Source organism: Aplysia californica, unplaced genomic scaffold (genome assembly GCF_000002075.1).
Source record: "Aplysia californica isolate F4 #8 unplaced genomic scaffold, AplCal3.0 scaffold00018, whole genome shotgun sequence".
Classification (NCBI taxonomy): domain Eukaryota; kingdom Metazoa; phylum Mollusca; class Gastropoda; order Aplysiida; family Aplysiidae; genus Aplysia; species Aplysia californica.
The window spans coordinates 2146290-2165215 of NW_004797288.1; the positions used below are offsets into that span (position 1 = coordinate 2146290).

At 38.1% G+C, this 18926-nt stretch overlaps 1 protein-coding gene across 1 annotated transcript in view; it reads right to left on the reverse strand.

Annotated features, from left to right (window-relative positions):
- LOC101858907 overlaps window positions 1-18926 on the reverse strand; it is a gene marked incomplete at its 5' end in the record, with an annotated part of 110355 nt that overhangs the window by 54210 nt on the left and 37219 nt on the right. Inside the window, 15 exon segments of the mRNA XM_013086389.1 lie at window positions 320-519; window positions 1129-1314; window positions 2825-3439; window positions 6308-6316; window positions 9870-9977; window positions 10906-11066; window positions 11749-11993; window positions 12652-12764; window positions 13393-13517; window positions 14406-14615; window positions 15110-15410; window positions 15797-16097; window positions 16555-16651; window positions 17235-17466; window positions 18282-18488. Coding sequence (XP_012941843.1) covers window positions 320-519; window positions 1129-1314; window positions 2825-3439; window positions 6308-6316; window positions 9870-9977; window positions 10906-11066; window positions 11749-11993; window positions 12652-12764; window positions 13393-13517; window positions 14406-14615; window positions 15110-15410; window positions 15797-16097; window positions 16555-16651; window positions 17235-17466; window positions 18282-18488 — 3110 coding nt within the window.

Genomic DNA, 18926 nt, shown 5'->3' on the forward strand with positions numbered 1-18926 from the left:
AATTAATAATAATAATAATAATAATAATAATAATAATAATAATAATGTTGAGGATGAAAATAGTAATGATGACAATAATAATAATTGTCTGTTCGTCAATGTCCGACTATGACCAATGCACCAGCAAAGAATGTCTCTTAAAGCGAAACAAAGAAAGTAAGGGTTAAGACGACAAGGAGTTTCTGCAGTGGACAATGAGATCAATTCTAGCAGAGAAGTGTTTACCACACTTTGAATATTTATAAACTCTATTTCCACTTCTGGATGTGCTCTGATTGTGGACTTGTCTCTAAACTTGATCATTTTTATATGAACTGACCCTCTGCCAGGTTCCAGGTCGGAATTCTGTTGTGTCTACTGTCCAGATCTGGGATTCTGTCTGCAGCTGTCCGATGAGACGGTTATCCTTGTAGTAAAGCTTCATGGGCCAAGAGTCAAAGAAGGTCATGCCGTTCTGTAACACCATGGGGCGAACACCCAGTCTAAGGGTGGCTCCCTGGCGACAGGTGTCCAAGTCACCTGGGGAAATGAGAGGGGGGAGAGAAAAGAGAGTAGGAATTATTCAAACTGAGGGCAGCAGAATGTAGTGTGTAGAGATTCAGCTCCATCAGGAATAGCCTCACATCTGGCCAGGTATTAGAGCGCTCATCAGCCACCACCAGCAATGAAATTGGAGTTGAAATTTCAGAACAGAGTCCATTTTCTTGAATAAGTCTACAACCACCATTACTTATGGAAGAAGGGTAAAGTACTTTCAAGTGGGTAGGTAGTACAATGGAAATATTCTTCTGTCCAATCAACTTGGGTGGTTTATGGTTCCTTCACTGTTGGCTTGCCATTTGCATGCCACATCCTATCTGATGTGGGATGGAATCTCTCTGTGTCCATAATGTCCTATTTATCCACCTCCCTTTTGAGCCAGTCTGTAAGACACTAATGACCAGCATAATAATAGGTGTGTATGGTGAGGGTTTTAACATTAACAACCCTTTACTTTAAACATTTCCAATGGGGAAATCAACGCCTGAAAAGAGCCTGATTTGAGACTAGTACGACTTCATAAACATATTTTTTAGAAATCCAAACAAGAAAACTACGGCTTAGCTGAAACTTAAGTCCACAACTTACCTCCGCAGGTAAAGTTGGCGCCCAAATCCAGATAACCAGTGGTGCCAACAAGGTAGATGGCACGAGTGTTAGCTCCCTTGCCCTGTGTCAGCCGGATTTCTCCATGACCACGGATCTCTCGGTCACGGATGCGAAGACGGTTGTCACGGAAGTCGTCAAAGGTGATGGAGCGAGGTACCACTTGAACTGTGCAGCATTAAAAAGAAATAGTCACATGAATGATAAATATAGCGAGCAAGGCTTTTGTGTCCAAATGAATCGATTGACAGAAATGAATCAAAGTGTCACAAACCAATTCTTTGGATGCCCCAAAGGCAAAGAATTCGTTTGAGCCCAGTCGTGTCCACTTCGTACCCTCCTCTTGAAAAAAAAAGTGAAAATTTAAACAGGCTGTTTACCAAAACAATAATTTAATCTACAATTTCCTGCTCCGTTTTCATCCTGGTATAGAAAGCTGTGGTGAAACGACATATACCACACACAGCTATTTGAATGACGATGTATTTTTACGCTTGTTTCAGGACAATACTGATTACTTTCAGGAGGGAAACAAACAACAGGAAGCCCATGAAACGATAGGATAGGCTAATTTGGCGTTTGGGGAAAATATTTTGATCCTATCCTCTAGCCAAATCCAAATCATGTAGCAGAAATGAATCATTGTACAAATGTCATCCTGAACAAGTAAACATAGATAACCTCCTACTAGGCTTAGCTGATGCTTTGTGTGTGTGTGTGGGGGGGGGGGGGGTGCGCATGCGTATGTGTCAGTACGTGTTTGCAGGTGAGTGTGTGTGTGTGTGTGTGTCTGTGTGTGTGTGTCTTTGTGTGGGTGAGAAAAAAAAAGAGAGAGAGAGAGAGAGAGAGAGAGAGAGAGAGAGAGAGAGAGAGAGAGTATGTGTATACTTGTTTGCATATGTGTGATGTGTGAATACGTGTATGTGTATACATCAGCATTGCCTGTGTGTACTCGCATGTGCTTGTGTATGAGTATATCATATGTTTTGCCGCTTACTTTGATTTATCTTGGTTAATATAACCAAAAGCTGAACCAAAGACATCTACTTTTACATTGATGAACCAAATCCCAGACACAGACTCGTGCAAACTTAACAAATCTAAATAATCTCTGAAATGTATCAAAAACTTTCCTTTTTTTTTTTTACAACAAATCGAAAATGAATACAGACATCTTGAAAAGAAAAGAGCCTTCAATTACAAGAATTTTGAAGTTATGTTGCAATGCATTCCGCATCTCAAGGGACAAAAATGTTACAATCTGCTAACATCCTGCAATAATTAAAGCATACAATAATAAATAAAAAGAACTAAGGTTACGCAACATTGAGTTAAAGTGACCATGCAAGTTTGACTCTTTTAAGCAGGCATCAACAATGCAAACGCAGACAAAAGATAAGGCTTGAAGACAAGGGAGCTTGAAGCACTGAAAGAAAGGGGAATAGCGGAGCAGACTTCGCCACCTCATTGTTGAGGCTATTACACTAACAATACGTAATGTTTAACAGTTTTAAAAAATATAGGACCTTTTAGGTTAGTCAAAAGAAGTAAAATATCCTGAACATTTTCAGGTTCTATATATAGCCCCTCCGAAAAGATGAGGAGGTCAGAGGCAAACTTGATGGTTTATGTAGTCCGGACCTACCCTGACCTACTCAGGAACCACGCCATGACTCACCTCTGTACTGGCCAGTAGCGCGCAACTGGTCCAGGTCATCGTACCACACCTGGAGCTCATCAGCCAACATGTTGGCCTGGGTACGGTCAGAGACGAGGTTCCTGCCTAAGTAGACATGCTCAGAGTAGGGTCTGGCCCTGGTGACACCCTGTGTTCCTCTCCTGTCCTGATCAACAAGTTCGTCATTGATGTACATGGTCAAGCCTTTCTTGGGGTGCCAGGCCATTGTGATCCTCTGCCACTCATCTCTTCTCAACCGAGTGGTGGACGTTCTCCAAGCCGTCGTTTCTCCTTGGAACTCAGAATTCAGCCGCCCGTCTTGGTAGAATAGGTTATAGGTGGGCGTCGACAAAAAGGTCGTCCCGTCACGCAAGTCGCGAGGGTTGAGCCACAGAGACAGTGTCAAGCCATGCGCGCAGAGATCCAGGTTACCGAAGCAACGGTTATAGTGCTCGCCCAGGTCCACGTACTGACCACGTCCATCCAGAAGGACAGCGTTACCAAAGCGTCCAGGGATGATAGAGGCTCCGTTGACCAGCAGAACTACGTACTTGGTGTGGGCCACGCGCCGGCCGTCCGCGGTGTCAAAGGCAAAAGCCTCGTAGCCCAAGTTGTCTGTAAGGGGTCAAAGGTTAGAGAGAGGTAGCTAGAGAACACGAACATAGCGATGCAGAAGATGGTTATGCACATTGATGATGACGATGCATATGAAACGATGAATGCAGAAACATAATTTTATCAGCCATGATGCATGAAAAAACAGAAAAGGGGAGACATACGACTATATTTTTTTAAAAAGAGAAGTATATTATATTATGTACAAACAAAAAATGATTGATGCAGTGCGTAGAGCAAACTGTGATTGAAGCAAAATACTAACTCATGACAAAAGACTTTAAAAAAAGGAAAAAATGCATTCCTAGGCATTTCAGAAAGGGACTGACGAGAAGTACTACTTCAAGGCAAATTCATTTTCAAAAATAAACATAAAGAGAGCACGCCTGTCGGTTTTCTACATTAGGTCAATAGATACATAATATTAACCAAGAAAATCTTCATAATAATCCACGCGAAATTAGTACCAATATTCGAGTAATCCTCAAAGTATGTTGCTGAGCCAATAGGAGCTTTCAAAGTTCGTTGTACATGTACTGTTTTATTTTTCGTCGGTCAGAATTACAGAGCTTCCTAACGGGGCAAGCCAAATTACCAGAAGCTACCTTCCTTAAAAGCATAGGCGACTAGTTGTGAAAAATTAAAACTCTTAAACACAATAACATTGTCCTCAGTTAAGGAGCAAAGCATAATATGATAGTCCATATAATACTGATGCCACGGTCATTCTTGACTGAATAAATTACAATTATTTTCACACAAATAGGTTTGAATAAAACTCTTTTTGTGGCAATTTATATCAAAGATACGTTATCTAAAACTGTATAGGCCTACAACCTACTTAAGAAACAAACAAGATTCTTATATAACAAGAATGCTGAAATGTTCCTTTTAAAGAGGAAGAAATACAATTTTTTGTAGGCTATGCAAACAATATACTCGATTATGAAAAGTCAGTGTTAGGTATGCCTACTTATGAAAGGGTAGGCTACACTTGTATAGTTCAAGTTTTTCTGGATCTAGAAGTATCTATTTGTTAGCTCTTCTATCGGCACTAATTGTTAGAGAATACAAATATGAACTAAACAGTTAGTTTTCACAGGGTTAGTGAAGAACTAAAAGTGAGTAACTAAAGCAGTATCGCTAATCACATTAAAACATGATGATGCCACAAGAAGAGAAAAATCAAAAGAAACAAAAAGGGATGTTACAGTACAGAACACCACCCAAAAGTCCTTTTCTCTCCAAATCTACGCTAGACAGAAACGGTGAAGTTTTAAAGAATGAATAAGGCAATCAAGTAAGAACAAAGAGTGGAACGCGTTGGTTGAACGGACTTGTGACAGAAAACAAAGCATTGATAAACAACAAAGTGCATATGCGTGCATGTATGTGTGAGTGAGTGTGTGTGTGTGTGTGTGTGTGTGTGTGTGTGTGTGTGTGTGTGTGTGTGTGTGTCTGTGTCTGTGTGTGTGTGCATGTGTGGGTGAGGGGGATGTATGTGTTGAAATAAAGAGAGAGAGAGAAAGAGAGAAAGAGAGAGAGAGAGATGGGGGGGGGGGGGGGGAGGGGAGAGAAGAGAGAGAGAAAGAGAGGGGGGGGGGAAGCATTAAGCAAAATTTTGTTAAAAAGAAATTTAAGAAACACTGAGTGTGAGATTAAGAACAAGAAATGACAACATTAGCATTCTGAACTGTGAACTGGGGTAAGCAAAGTGGCAGGTCAATTGCTAAGTGATTCGACAAAAAAAAGCGAAAAAGAAGAAAGACCTTTAAGCATGAGCTGCCAAATCATTGCTAGAGTTTGAAGTAAAAAGAACAACCCCAAAAAACAAAAAAACAAAAAACAACCCCAAAACCACCAACCAGCTTATTAACTGATTTGTTTAAAGTCACCTCTACAATGTTCGATTTGTACAATTACCAAAAACCAATGAAGGACGCTGCCAAAAACTTTTTTTTCTTAAAAGCAAAATGAAGCACAAAAAAAAAAAAAAGCCCTCACTATTAGCACTAGCTCTACAGCAAAGACGAAAGTCTGCTGCTTCGGTGAGAAGAAATAAAAAACAAAAGATTTTAAGCTCTACTATCAGCAAATAGACCTATCTATCTAACATCATAGGCTACCTAGAAGTCTGTCGCAGTCTTACCTCCCTGTTCATGTACCCATTAATTAATTAATCAGTGAGTAATTCGAGCTGGTAAATTTGACAAGCTTTCGTCTCATAATTTGGTAAGAATCATTTTAACAAATTCAAACGCAAGGGCAACGATACGTCGTCCAAATAACCAATTACAACGCCAGGTACCCACAGAGACAATCTCACGGCCGCCAACAGATTGTGAACGTTGAATTTGTCAGTCCTTTCTACAAACCTATCGCAGTGACTAAATAGGACTTTTACATTTTCACTCAAAAATGTTCTAACGATACGTCAGTGACCAGAAAACTATTTAATTTTGGCAGTTCGTCACCTTTACTCGTAGATGAAATATTTCTCCATTCTCAATGTGCAAGCACATTTATTAATCAGACTTCATGGACTGCATTAAGTAACAATTAATGTATCATCTACATTTGGGGTAGGCCTAGGCCCTATTTTTCCGTTATTTTCTAAGGGGTTCTTCTAGCCAGCACAATAAGCGAGTTACCAACAAAGCGATTGGAAAGGAACTATTCTATAACAATTAACAGGGAAATATAATTGTTAAGTACACGGACTGTTAAAGAATTGTTATTAAAGTTGATGATAATGATAATTATAATAAAAATTACAATAACGACATTGATTTTTAAAAAAACGTCATAAGGTTAGAAACAACAGTCAGTGGCTCTTGGGAAACGAAATGAGAAGGAAACTTTACTCACGCCGCCAACCTGCAGTGGAGAATGACATGGGAGAGAACGGGAAATGCACATCAACGCAAACGTTAATCACCACACTCAAACTCAAGAATAATAACAATAATACGTTTTTAAAATATCACAAGCAACGAGGGAGACACGGTTTGCTGCTCAGTTACACCGAGGATGCCTACCGAATGGGAAAAGAAAATTCAATATATTATAAGCTTATATAGTGACAGAACCAACATTAAAGGCTACTTTATAAAAGAGTAGTTAAGTCATGGGAAACTGGACACTGAAAACCTTCAGAAAAAAATGTTAAATAAAACTTTTATATGAAGACTGTATTGAGAAAAAAATCTTTCCATACCCCCTCCCCCCCCCCCCCCCCCCCACAAAAAAAATTTATTAAAAAATGAAAAATTATAAACTTGGAAAGCCAGTAATTACAAAAAGAAAGTATTCACAAAACTGCAGCCTATTGATCAACTTATACAACTGTTCCCCACATGAGGAACCTAAAATACGAGACACATCGAGAAGCAAGTAGCCTACTGCTTGAACACGTATCATGTTGCAGTTGTTTGAGAACATTTCAGTCTATCCTTCTGGAGACTACTTTCCACCAGTGGCAGGAAGATTTAGAAACCGCAGGAGAAGACGTATATAAACCCATAACAGCAAACAAAAAGTACCTCATCCAAAATGTAAGGACAAAGAGAGACGAGAATAATGATATTATACAAAACCATGATTATTGAAATGCCACAAGCTTGAACTCAGAGCATGGGCGAAAGATATAATCGTGTTATTTCCTGAAACTGAAAACCTTGAAAAATTGCAACTTCATGCTCTTGTTATCAGACAGCATTCAAGTACATAGCATAAGTGACATGACCAAAACAATGCATGTTATGAAATGTTATGAAACAAACAAAAAATCAAACTGAAAGCAGTCCATAACAAAAAACAAAATCATGCTTCACATCCGAGAAAAAATTTCAATAATGTTAAGGAGGAGGAGGTAGGAGGAGAGGGAGGAAGAGAGAGAGGAGGGAGGAGGAGGAGGGAGGGTGTGAGGGAGGCAGAGGGCGAGGAGGAGGAGGAGGAGGAGGAGGAGGAGGAGGAGGAGGAGGAGGAGGAGGAGGAAGAGGAGGAGGAGGAGGAGAAGAAGAGGAAGAAGAAGAAGAAGAAGAAGAAGAAGAAGAAGAAGAAGAAGAAGAAGAAGAAGAAGAAGAAGAAGGAGAAGGAGAAGGAGAAGGAGAAGGAGAAGGAGAAGAAGAAGAAGAAGACGAAGAAGAAGAAGAAGAAGAAGAAGAAGAAGAAGAAGAAGAAGAAGAAGAAGAAGAAGAAGAAGAAGAAGAAGAAGAAGAAGAAGAAGAAGGAGAAGGAGAAGGAGAAGGAGAAGGAGAAGGAGAAGAAGAAGAAGAAGAAGAAGAAGAAGAAGAAGAAGAAGAAGAAGAAGAAGAAGAAGAAGAAGAAGAAGAAGAAGAAGAAGAAGAAGAGGAATAGAAATAAGAATAAAGATGAAGGTGATAACAATAATAGTCAATGATCGGCAAAATTCAAATGTCAAGTCTCATCCACGACAGCTGTTGTGACTCAAGTCCATGAACTCAAAAGTCATCCAGAATCAGGCACATGCCAAGCTGACGTTATTCCTCAAAGATGCAACAAGGGGGACGAGTTAAAAGAGTCATTGATGGAGGATGAATAAAACATGAGCAGATTAACAAAAAAAACGAAAGGGAATCCAGAAGAGCTTACTTGTATGAGAATAATTGTAACCGGCTGTTTGAAAATGAGTGATGAGAGAGAAAAAGACAAATGAATACTGATGGAAAAACAATGATACATATACATGTCATGTAAATATAACAGACATACGGAAGCCTATTAATACAGTCATGGCTAGATACAAAGTAGTCATATTAGAAGTGAGCAGTGGTACAGGTGAAAGCTGGTTTACAACAGATAATATGAGAATTATTACATTTTCTTCATCAGCAGATTACTGTGCTAAAATATGAATGACAAAGACATGAACGACTGCTCATATCAAAGGCACTGACAAGTATGAAGGGAAAGCAAAACTAGTGTACAGACAGTGATGTTTCTCTTGCTATTTATCTACAGATACTGCAGGCAGCAACATAGTGTGATTAATGGTAAATATACTTTGAGCTAACCAGTGACACTATTATGTGGTCATTTTTGCACAGTTAAATGGGAATTTCCTCCAGTCACAAAGATAATATAAGGTTTTGATTACTGTCGAAAAGTTTTGACAAAACCAATTTTTAGTATCAACCGACAGACCAATATTAATCAATTTCCCATTGTATTAGTCATAGATTATATTTTGATGACCATAAGACACAAACAGTAAAAGGATCTACTATAAAGAATCTCTTGCTTTTGCCATAATTTCCACTGTCCTCATACACACACATGTATATTATACAGTAGTTCTAGCCCGAACAATTTATGACAAAGTCAAAGAATACTACATTAGCACCACTCTATACTCGATAGACTGGAAAAGCCTGGAAAAGACTAGAATTGATCTGTATGGAACTTCCCTAGCCAAGGTGATCTGACAAAAACTGAATTGAAACACCTTTCATAGTACATAATGTTCTAGTGAAATGCGGTCTGACATACAGCAACAGACAAAAATACCAAGCTGAATGAAAATGTGACCAACCAGGGAAAGACGGCGTACTATAGTCAACAAACATTGATTAAGTTTTCATCAGCTACTTGAAGGTCAAAGAAGAAAAAGAGTGAGGAATCAAAAAAGATTATTTATCCTTATTTTCTGCAGTAGAAGTGACATTTATACTATTGCCAAAACACACTGCTGAAATGAAAATTTGGACAACTGTCAATAGGGCATGAAGAGACCAGAAGAAAAATTTTTAGAATATGCACTGTAGTCTACTCCACAACTCCAGTACACCACTTTAAAGCCACGACATTTTTGTGCCACTATTTCAAGGAAAAAAATAGAGAACAAGAAATAATAGAATTCTTCTCGTACACTTTCTACTACATTCAAACAAAGCCCCTTTTTAGTGTCTCCTTTCAAGGGTACCTCTAGCTTGCTACAAACCATGAAGCTATCTGTACTGATATGAGAATACAGGTGTAACATGATGGCTATGATATGTTCAAGGATATGGGAATTTTACCCCAGCACGTGAAAAAGGCTGAAAGTAAACAGCAGCATGTAGCACACCCATTGTTTCATCTGGAAGTTACTGCTGTGGACTTCATACATCAGGACATTTTAGAAAACAAACTATGGCTTCACATCACTTGTCCTCATGATATGTTCTCACATAACTTGAAGGTTAATAGATCAAGCGCTGTAAAAATAATGCCAATGCAAGCATAGCAAGTATAATATGTACAACATCAATTTTATTCCTGCATAAACTCATAAGATCATATAATATTTTCAAAAACCAAGTAACTGTCTTATACATTATAAGTACAACATTTCATAAAATCAAAATAGACGGATGTTCATACTTTCTTCAGGTTACCTACACATGAACATTGCATGAACTCAACCTACCTCTGTTGATGTATCCAAAAGCCATCAAATCTTCACGCTTGCCGTACCAGATTTCCATTTCATCCACATCAAAATGACCAGTCGAGAAACGTCCAGAAGGCACGTCTCCTGTTGACAACAGAGTAAAAAATATAAATAGATTTGTATTATAGATTATGAGAAATATTATACATTAGACATATTAAGGATCTTTACATAAAATTACATAATTATTTCAAAATCATGAAGCTGCAATTTGTTGTTTTGTTCAAAACTGAGACAAAAAGATGTCATACTTTGTGGTTCGTCTAAAATTGAAATGTACTACTACAATCAAAGAGAAGAAAAGAAAAGTTTATGATCAGAGCCGGGACAGAGTCTCTCAAAAACATTAAAGCACAGTAAAGATGAAATACATTACTAAAGAAGAATATGCAGCAGTTTTGAGCAGGATTTTCAGGTAAAGGTAACAATTGAATCACTTGAATAATTATTGAAAATGAAAGGGTGTGAAGTATATATAATCCTTTATATCCTTTTTTTCTCTTGGATCTTCAGCTAAATGGCGAAAGAGAATGACCAGATAAACCAAACAGACTCCTCTGTAATAATATTTTACATTTTTTAAAGCAGTTCAACAGTAATTACCGTATGGTTTCAGAAGGGAAGTTAGCCTTCTATAGTGAATTTTCAAGCACTTTACTAGAAAACCAATACATCAACGCTGAATGCAAAAGATATTTTAAGATGAGCAAGAATATAGAGACATCTATGCATAATAAAGATATTTATGAAATTATGTTTAAGTGAGATTACATATTTTATTTGTCTTAGGAAGAAGTTTACAAGTTGCATGGAGAGTGAAAGAGAAAGAGAAACTGATTGAGACATGGGGGGGGGGGGAATGAGAAGCCAGAGGGGGGGAATGAGAAGCCAGAGAGGGGGAAAAAAAGAGAAAGAGATAAAGGGTAAGTACTTGAAATATTCACTACTGTAATAGGATCCATTTCTTGTTTGGTAATTTCGGAAGTCCTTAATATTTATCATCACAATTTACCTTGGTTGGGATTTCCAATGTAGAAGCTGCTCCTTCCACCTCTTTGAGGTGCCACATAGTCTTTATTAGATTGACCTTTCAGCTCATTGTCCACAAAGACCTTGAGCCCTGTCTCTGGGTGCCAAGTCAACTCCACAAAATACCAGCGGTTTGTGGCAAACCTAGGGAGTTATAAGAAAAGTCTCACAGCTTTTTATAGATAAATAATATAACTATTGTGTATTCATGCCTATCTCACATTCATTCTATTCATTAATTTGCATATGCAATTCAGAGACAAAGCAAAGCTGAAGCTTGTATCTTTTATTTCTAAGAAAGTTGCAAGTTGGACTAATTCCTAATAAAAATTACAGGTTTGATCATTACTAAAATATCTTAAGAAACAGATTTCTTCTACATCAAATCAATGCAATACTAACCAAAAAGAAAGTTTTTAAAGAACTGATTAAATAGGAATATTCTAAACAAAGCTCAATCTAATCAATGGAAAAAAAAACTATTTAAAAACATCAAAATGCATTTCACACTTTATCCTTTTGTTAAATTGATGTAGTTGAACCTTTGTCAACATACTGAACAAAATCTTACGTATGTAATTTTCGCTGTCTTTTTTTTCATTATGTTTGAAGGCACCACTACTAGGACCTACTTCTATATTATACTATCACTCTGTTGTTTCAGTTTCTCTATCTAGCTTTTCCCAACAACAAATGACTATCGTAAGTCAAAGCGCTCCTCTTTGACCTTGATAAAGTGACTGTACCCTAGAGGTCAGCCTGACTACAACAGAAAAGGGAAATGAAGTGAAATGAACTTACCATTAACCATTAAAAATTGTCTCACCTTGGAAGAGTAACAAAACCCCGGCCAGCAACACTGATCTGAATATAGCCATCCTTGTACATCATGAGGATGCCATTCTCCCCAGTGGACAGGTAGACCATATTGTTCTCAAAGCGATGGAACCTCATCCAAGAGGCGATGGTGATGCCCTGGGAGCAGCGTGTGAGGTCACTCATACACTCTCCGGTCCGGAACCCGAGGTCTGCATACTGGCCGCGTCCACTCAATTCCAAAGCATTGTTCACCTGGGGAGAGAAAAATCACCAGACAACTCATATGACATGAAGCACCAAGACACAAGGTTTGCTTGCTTAGGCCTATTTGTTTGTTTAATGAAAGTGAAGCACATCAACACGACAATTATAATTTAGTATAAATAGCTAGGAACAGAGAAAAGAGGTAGTCATACTGAAACCACCTGTACAGAGGGTGGTGGGACCAGAAAATACTATAAATATACACATGCGAGGAGTTATTAAATGTGAAAGCAAACATGACAATAAGCCTGTCAGCAGTAGTTTGGGAGACGTATGTTATGTCTTTTCACTTACACAACACTACTGATCTTTGGGTTTTTTAAATACTGATAGAAGAAAGACATTTTCACTGTGAATGAAAATTAAAGATACATGGAGTGTAATTTCTATTACAAACTATTTTATATGTCATTTTAAGAACAAAATATGTGTCTCCCCTTTCATTATTGCCTCCTCCACAACTGCTTAATGAAAAACAGTCCCTTTTCCTTGTTTAATGAGTTCCAGTCAAACTGGACAATACAACACTGTTCTTTTCATATTGGGGACAAGCTTCCATGAACCCAGAGGGAAATAACAACCTTACACTATGAACTTGTAAATAATAAAGAATGACACTATGTTACAATGTTAGACAATCACAAACCTTTCCGGGGATCAGCACAGGGCGTCCAATAAGCCTGATGTTAAGCTTAGGGTGTCGAAGTCGGTCCTCACCAACCAGCTCCTCAAAGTCAATGATGTAGCTTTGGGGGCGATCTGAAATAGACAGAACATTCCAAATATTAGTAATGTATCAGTTGGTGCAATAGGTCTCCAGGATGTTCTTATCCAGTTTTGGTTAAAAGCAGGAAAGAACAACTTTTTCCCTTCTCCTGATAGAAATTCAGTTCTTAACAAGTCCAAAATATTGGCTATTTCAAGTCAAAATGACATATCCTGTTCCAATACTAATCCAAAGAAATATTTTAATGTTTTTTAAGACGTACATCTTTTCCAATCAAACTTACAAACTGTGAGGAGAAAAAATATGCCAGGAATGAAAAGGCGCTTTGAACTTTCTCACAAACACCATGTACATTATCATCATAATAAAGACATTCTTATAAACTGAATAAAACACATGAAAGCTATTAATATCATGAGTAAAAACTAATGGAGATAAAAAAAAGTACACAACGTATAGACTCACATTCCCTATCATAAATATACTTTGAATGCTATACAAGCTACAATTACCAAGATAAAATTCTCTATAAAAAAAATAGATTAAAAAAAACACCAAAAAAAGAAAACAAAAAACCCCACTAAGGTCTATGCAATCTCCAAATATTTTCAAAACTTACTTGAGAAAAAGACAAAACAAAACAGAAAACAAAACACAAACCTCTCTGAATATGACCATGTGCCATTAGGAAGTCCCTGTCAGCGTACCACATGTCCATCTCGTCATATGTAGCCTCAGCGTATCTGGCATCTCTCATCAATTCACTGCCACGTCCCAGGTAGAATCTGATGACGATGCAAATCAAATTGAATATAATAATCTCATTCTGTTCTTGCGTATAACAAAAGGAAAGTCATTGGACACATAAAGTCTAACCAAAATAGTTCACTGTAATATTGAAAAGAAACGATATGCAAAAAGTCTCCAGATAACTCACTTTGTATGTTTTATTACAAAAAACAACCAAAAAAAAAGAACTCACACAGCACCTTGAACCTTGTTACACAATTACATGCCTGAAATCAGTCCTGATCATATAAAAAACAGGAAGAATGATGTAAAATCATAATACAAATAACAGCGAAAAGCACACATTGTAAAAGATGCTCTGTGCTTCAAGGGGCTATGACCTTTGGAAGTGCTGAAAGTAAGAATCTAAGCAGGCTCCAATTTTTTTAAAATTTTTAAGAAATACTTTTCATTCACACCTGGTTCTCAACAAGGCAGCAAAAAGCTCAGTCTAGAAACTGCCCATATTTAGTCTATTAGCAGTAGTGAGCAAATTCTTTCAACAAAAAATCAAGATAAAAGTTTACATCACAATATTGTCACTGTACTAACAAAATGACATAACTCAGAGTTGCGTCAAAATGCAACTCGCCTTTTATATTGTTTGGGGGCATTATATCTATCTTCAGGTAACTTTTTTTTTATGCGCTAGCAGGCACAAAAGAAACATGTACGGCAAGTTTTACCATTAGTAAATGATAGTTAGTCTTGTAAAACAGTTTTTTCCAACTTATCTCTAATGAAGCAAAAATGTGCCTTTTTGCTAGCGCAGTGACAATATTCACTGTATCTCATACCTCGTTTGTACAATACACACATTTTCCTCTGTCAAAACCAAAAAGAGAAGAAAGAGGACAAAAATTCTGTGACACTGTGAGCCTTACCGGCTTCTCTGTGAGGAGCCTGAGGGTTGAGAGTCCCTTCTGGATGATTCTTTGTCCTCTGCCACCAGTTCGTTGTTGATATAAAGGCTCAGCCCTCGGACAGGATGATATGACACTTCAACAAAGTACCAGCGGCCGGCCTCTACCTTTGAGGTAGTCGTCATCCATTTCCTTGAAGAAGTCTCAGCTTCTGCTTGCAGCATGCCTCCACTGATGAATGTATATTTCATCATTAGAAATAGCATATATCACCAGCACAATCCTTTAATTAAAATTCTGCCTAAGAAATAATGTTACAAGTGTTAAACTTCTTATCAATAGGATCACAAAGTGGTTTATATTGAAATCACAAGTTTCATGCTAACAAAATCATAGTATTGATATGCTCAGTCAACTAATCAAATGTATGAGTATGAGGACTTCTGAAATCCCAATTATGTGGTAAGTGTCAAGCAGCAAGGGCTAGATTAATTGAAACAGTCTTACTAAATAATAAAATGATAATAAGAAAAATTTCATAGCATATCAGTCTGGTGAAATACTTACCTTGTGTCCCACCTATTTCTGTTTCCGTTTTACACACTCTGATTTTTCATTTTGTTGCTATTTTTGCTCCTCTTGTAAATCAGTCTTCTTTCTTCTTGACAAACAAAAAACAAACTGCGAAAAGTAACATAACTGTCTGTAGAAAGCAACAGACTTACCTGTATTTTAGCACCACACCGTTGTCGCCACTGGATAGGAAGTACATATTCTCCCCAAGCCTGTCAGGCTTCAGCCACATCGAGTACAAAGCACCATGCCGACAAAGGTCAAGGTTGCCAAAACAGTCCGAGCGGCTTTCCCCAAAGTCAACAAAGTCTCGTCTGCCATCCAGCTTCAAGGCTCGGCCCACTTTGCCAGACACCTGCTGTGGTGAGCCATTCAGCGTGATGGTCAGAGAATCATCCACCAATCGATTACCGCGAACCTCTTCAAAGTCAAAATGGCGGTGCTGTGGGACACCTGGTGATGGAGGGGGGCAAAAAAAGGAATAATCAATCATCTGTGTACCAGATTATGCTAGATAGTTTTCTTAAATATTCAACAATAACAGTTGTGAATTATTCCCTTTAATTTCAGTTAGTTGCTCCAATCAAAACTTAATCAGCGATACACTGATGAAATTTACACCTGATATTTTTTTATTTAAATATTTATATTTCAAGGTTTGAAACCTTTCAAGCCTCTAAACTTTAATACTACTTCATCATATGTGAAACTGGAATGTATTAAGAAGGTATAAATTTCATATTCAACTCTTTGCACATTACTGCAGACAGTGAAAATGGTGAGCATTGTTAATATGTGTGCAACATAACAACACACTTTAAAATCAAGCATCAACTTACCCCTGTCAAGGTATCCAATTGAGGACAACATATCCCTGTCTCCATAGTAGACACTAAGCTCGTCGACAATGGCATTGGTGAGCTGTCCTCTACGACCACCTTCGTTGCTGCGACCAACAAAAGCATTCAGTTCCCTTGTCACTCGGGGCTCACGCTGGAAACTTTCTCTGGTCTGCCTGTCCACCTCTTGTCCATTGATGTAGAGCCTGAGTCCCATTCTCGCAGACCAGGTGGCTTCCACGTAGTACCAAGGTCCAGACTGGAGACGGTTGTAGTTAGCCTCCCACAGGCTACGTTCTCGCTGCAAATGATACCAGTGATTGATTATTTCAATTTTCCTGAAGTGTCAGACCCCAGCACTAAGTAAACCTGCAATTTACATGTTTCTGCATAAATAGACAGTATAAACATAACCTTCTAAGAAATATAAGGGACTAATAACAGGTTTGAACATATGACAATACATAATTTATCTAGGAAGAAAAAAACTGTACAAAATATGCAACTATTAAGAAGTAAGTTCTCATTAAGTAGTGACCTATTATAAAAAAATCTACAGATGTATTGACATACTGGTTGTATAAGTCAGAGTGGTTATTTAAAGGTTAAAAGACACTCTAGAAGTGTTTAGGCCTACCCTTTAATAACTAGGCCTACATAAGTTTTACTAATAAAACTAAAAATACTACAAGTAAAGGAAAGAAACAATGCTACTTCTTTTTCATATCAACATACAAAGGAAGCAGCCAACTACACACCTGAGCAGTAACAGTCAGCACATTGCCAGCTTGATAAATCTCAAACCCATGAGGAGTGCTGAAGATATACTCTTTAGCATTGTCCAAACGGTTGAATCTGCAATAGCACATAGGTAAAAAGTACATTATTCTCTATGCATATCAGTCTCAGTCATAAAGTAACGTTTTTTGTTTTGAATTTCTAGCCGAGATAAGACTCAAGTGACTGTGATAGGAAGCACGCCGATTGGTGGCTGAGTGCAAGAAATGACTATATCCACTTTTCACAGTCAAGAAAAACGAGTTTGAAATTTTGACAATTTTGAAATCTCTATTACATAGTTTTTAAAAAAATGTAAAAATTCTATACCAGATCAGCTTACGACTTAAATATTTACAGAGGTAAAAGAGCGGCTTAAAATCTCTCTACTCGTATCTATTACTCCATTTGGACCAAAAGTGGATGTTGTCACATCTCGCTCTCAGCCACCTATAAGTTGAATCCAATTTTTTTAAAGCATCACACTTAGACATTAAGAAAATATTTTTTTTTTAAAATTCTCTACATCAAAAAGCATTAGAAATATGAGGTTTAAACTAGATCTAGAGCCTGCTAATCCTAATAATTGTAGAGCACTTATCAAAATGAAAAAAATATAAAAGTTGTTTAACTAATAATTAGAGTTGCATGCAATACCAACCTGATGAAAAAGGCAACATAAAAACCATGCCTACACATGGTCAGATCTCCAAGACATTTGCCAGAAGCATCTCCGAGGTCCAAGTACTCTCCCCTGCCCATGAACCCAAGGCCATGGCGGATTTTAGCTGGGACATCTTGAGCTGGTCCAAACACTTTAGCATCTCCTCCAATCATGTCCACCTTGTCACCCCGCACCTCATCCAGGGAGAGGTAGAACATGTACACAGGACCTGTGCAAACAGAGAAATCACCGTGATCTCAAGTCTTGTAACCAAATGAGAAGCTGTTCATGTCGACATTTAATTGAGCCTCTATTCGTGATTACATCATGCACAAGATGTGTGTGTGTGTGTGTGTGTGTGTGTGTTTTTGTGTGTGAGAGAGAGAGAGTGAGAGAGAGACAGAGAGACAGAGAGATAAATAAGCAGAAAGAGAAAGAGATTGTGAAAGTAGGAATAATTGTGTGTGTATGCATACATGTGTATGTATGTTGTGTTGTGTGAACAAGAAACAAAGAGAGTGAGAGCACGAGAGAGAGAGAGAGTGAGAGAGAGAGAGAGAGAGAGAAAGAGAGAGAGAGAGAGAGAGAGAGAGAGAGAGAGAGAGAGAGAGAGAGAGAGTGTAACTCTAAGAAAAGTGAACAGTAACTTCTTGGAACATGCTATGATCAGATTTCATCTACCATGTACTTCTAGACTCTTGCATACAGGAAAATCCTTTTACAATTATAACAATAATTATAACAGCATTTATATAGAGCGTATTTATATATCCATGCTCAACAGTATGCCCAAGGCACTTTACTGTACATAACATCTTTTTTAACACTTTGCGGTCATTGGTGCAATAATGCGCCGTTGAAAATGATCCATTCCGGTCACCTGGCACAGTTTAGGCCCGAGAAGTCTGTTGCAGGCGTTCTCCTGGCTGGGTGACCAGATGGGGGTATTTTGTACTGCTGGCTGTGTGACTGCAAAGTAGTATAGGATTAATGCTTTGAGCAAGTTCTATAAGAAGATGAGTAGATAAGAAATGTATGGCTCACCTGCTTCACGGACATCCCCCTCTGACTTGAAGGTCGACATGAAGGAGAAATCATCCACCAGCATCGACCCCCAGCTGCCTGACCCAGACCGGTCATTGGAACGACCGATGACAAAGTCGTTGTTGCTGTCGTCAGCTCTTGCTTCTGTTGTACGGCGGGCCGTTCTGGTATGGGCAACTTGTACGCCATCCACATACATGTACAGACCTGAGGAACAATGGTAGAGGGAGATTTTCAGATTGATTATGATACACAAGCATTTTAAATTGTCTTCGTGAAGAAAAGCTGAGTTCTAAAAAAAACTATATATTAGATCTAATTTTTTTTCCAAGAAACTAGGAGTGTTTTTTAGATTTTAAAGCTACGCTCTTTGTCATATTAAAGAATAGAATGTTTATTTTTAAGAGGCTTAGTCTTTTTGGAGGTTCAGCTGATTAATGACTTCTCCGTCGCTATCACGGGACCACTTTTATAGTTCGTTTTTTCTGTACATAAAGGGACGCCATTCTTCTAAAAGTATCCAGGTTTATTTGCCTTATTTCCCCTACCTTATAGTCGACCAGGGAGAGGCCGATCAAAAGATAATGGAAGTAATGCAAGGCATGATTATGGAGAGAGAGAGAAAGAGAGAGAGAGAGAGAGAGA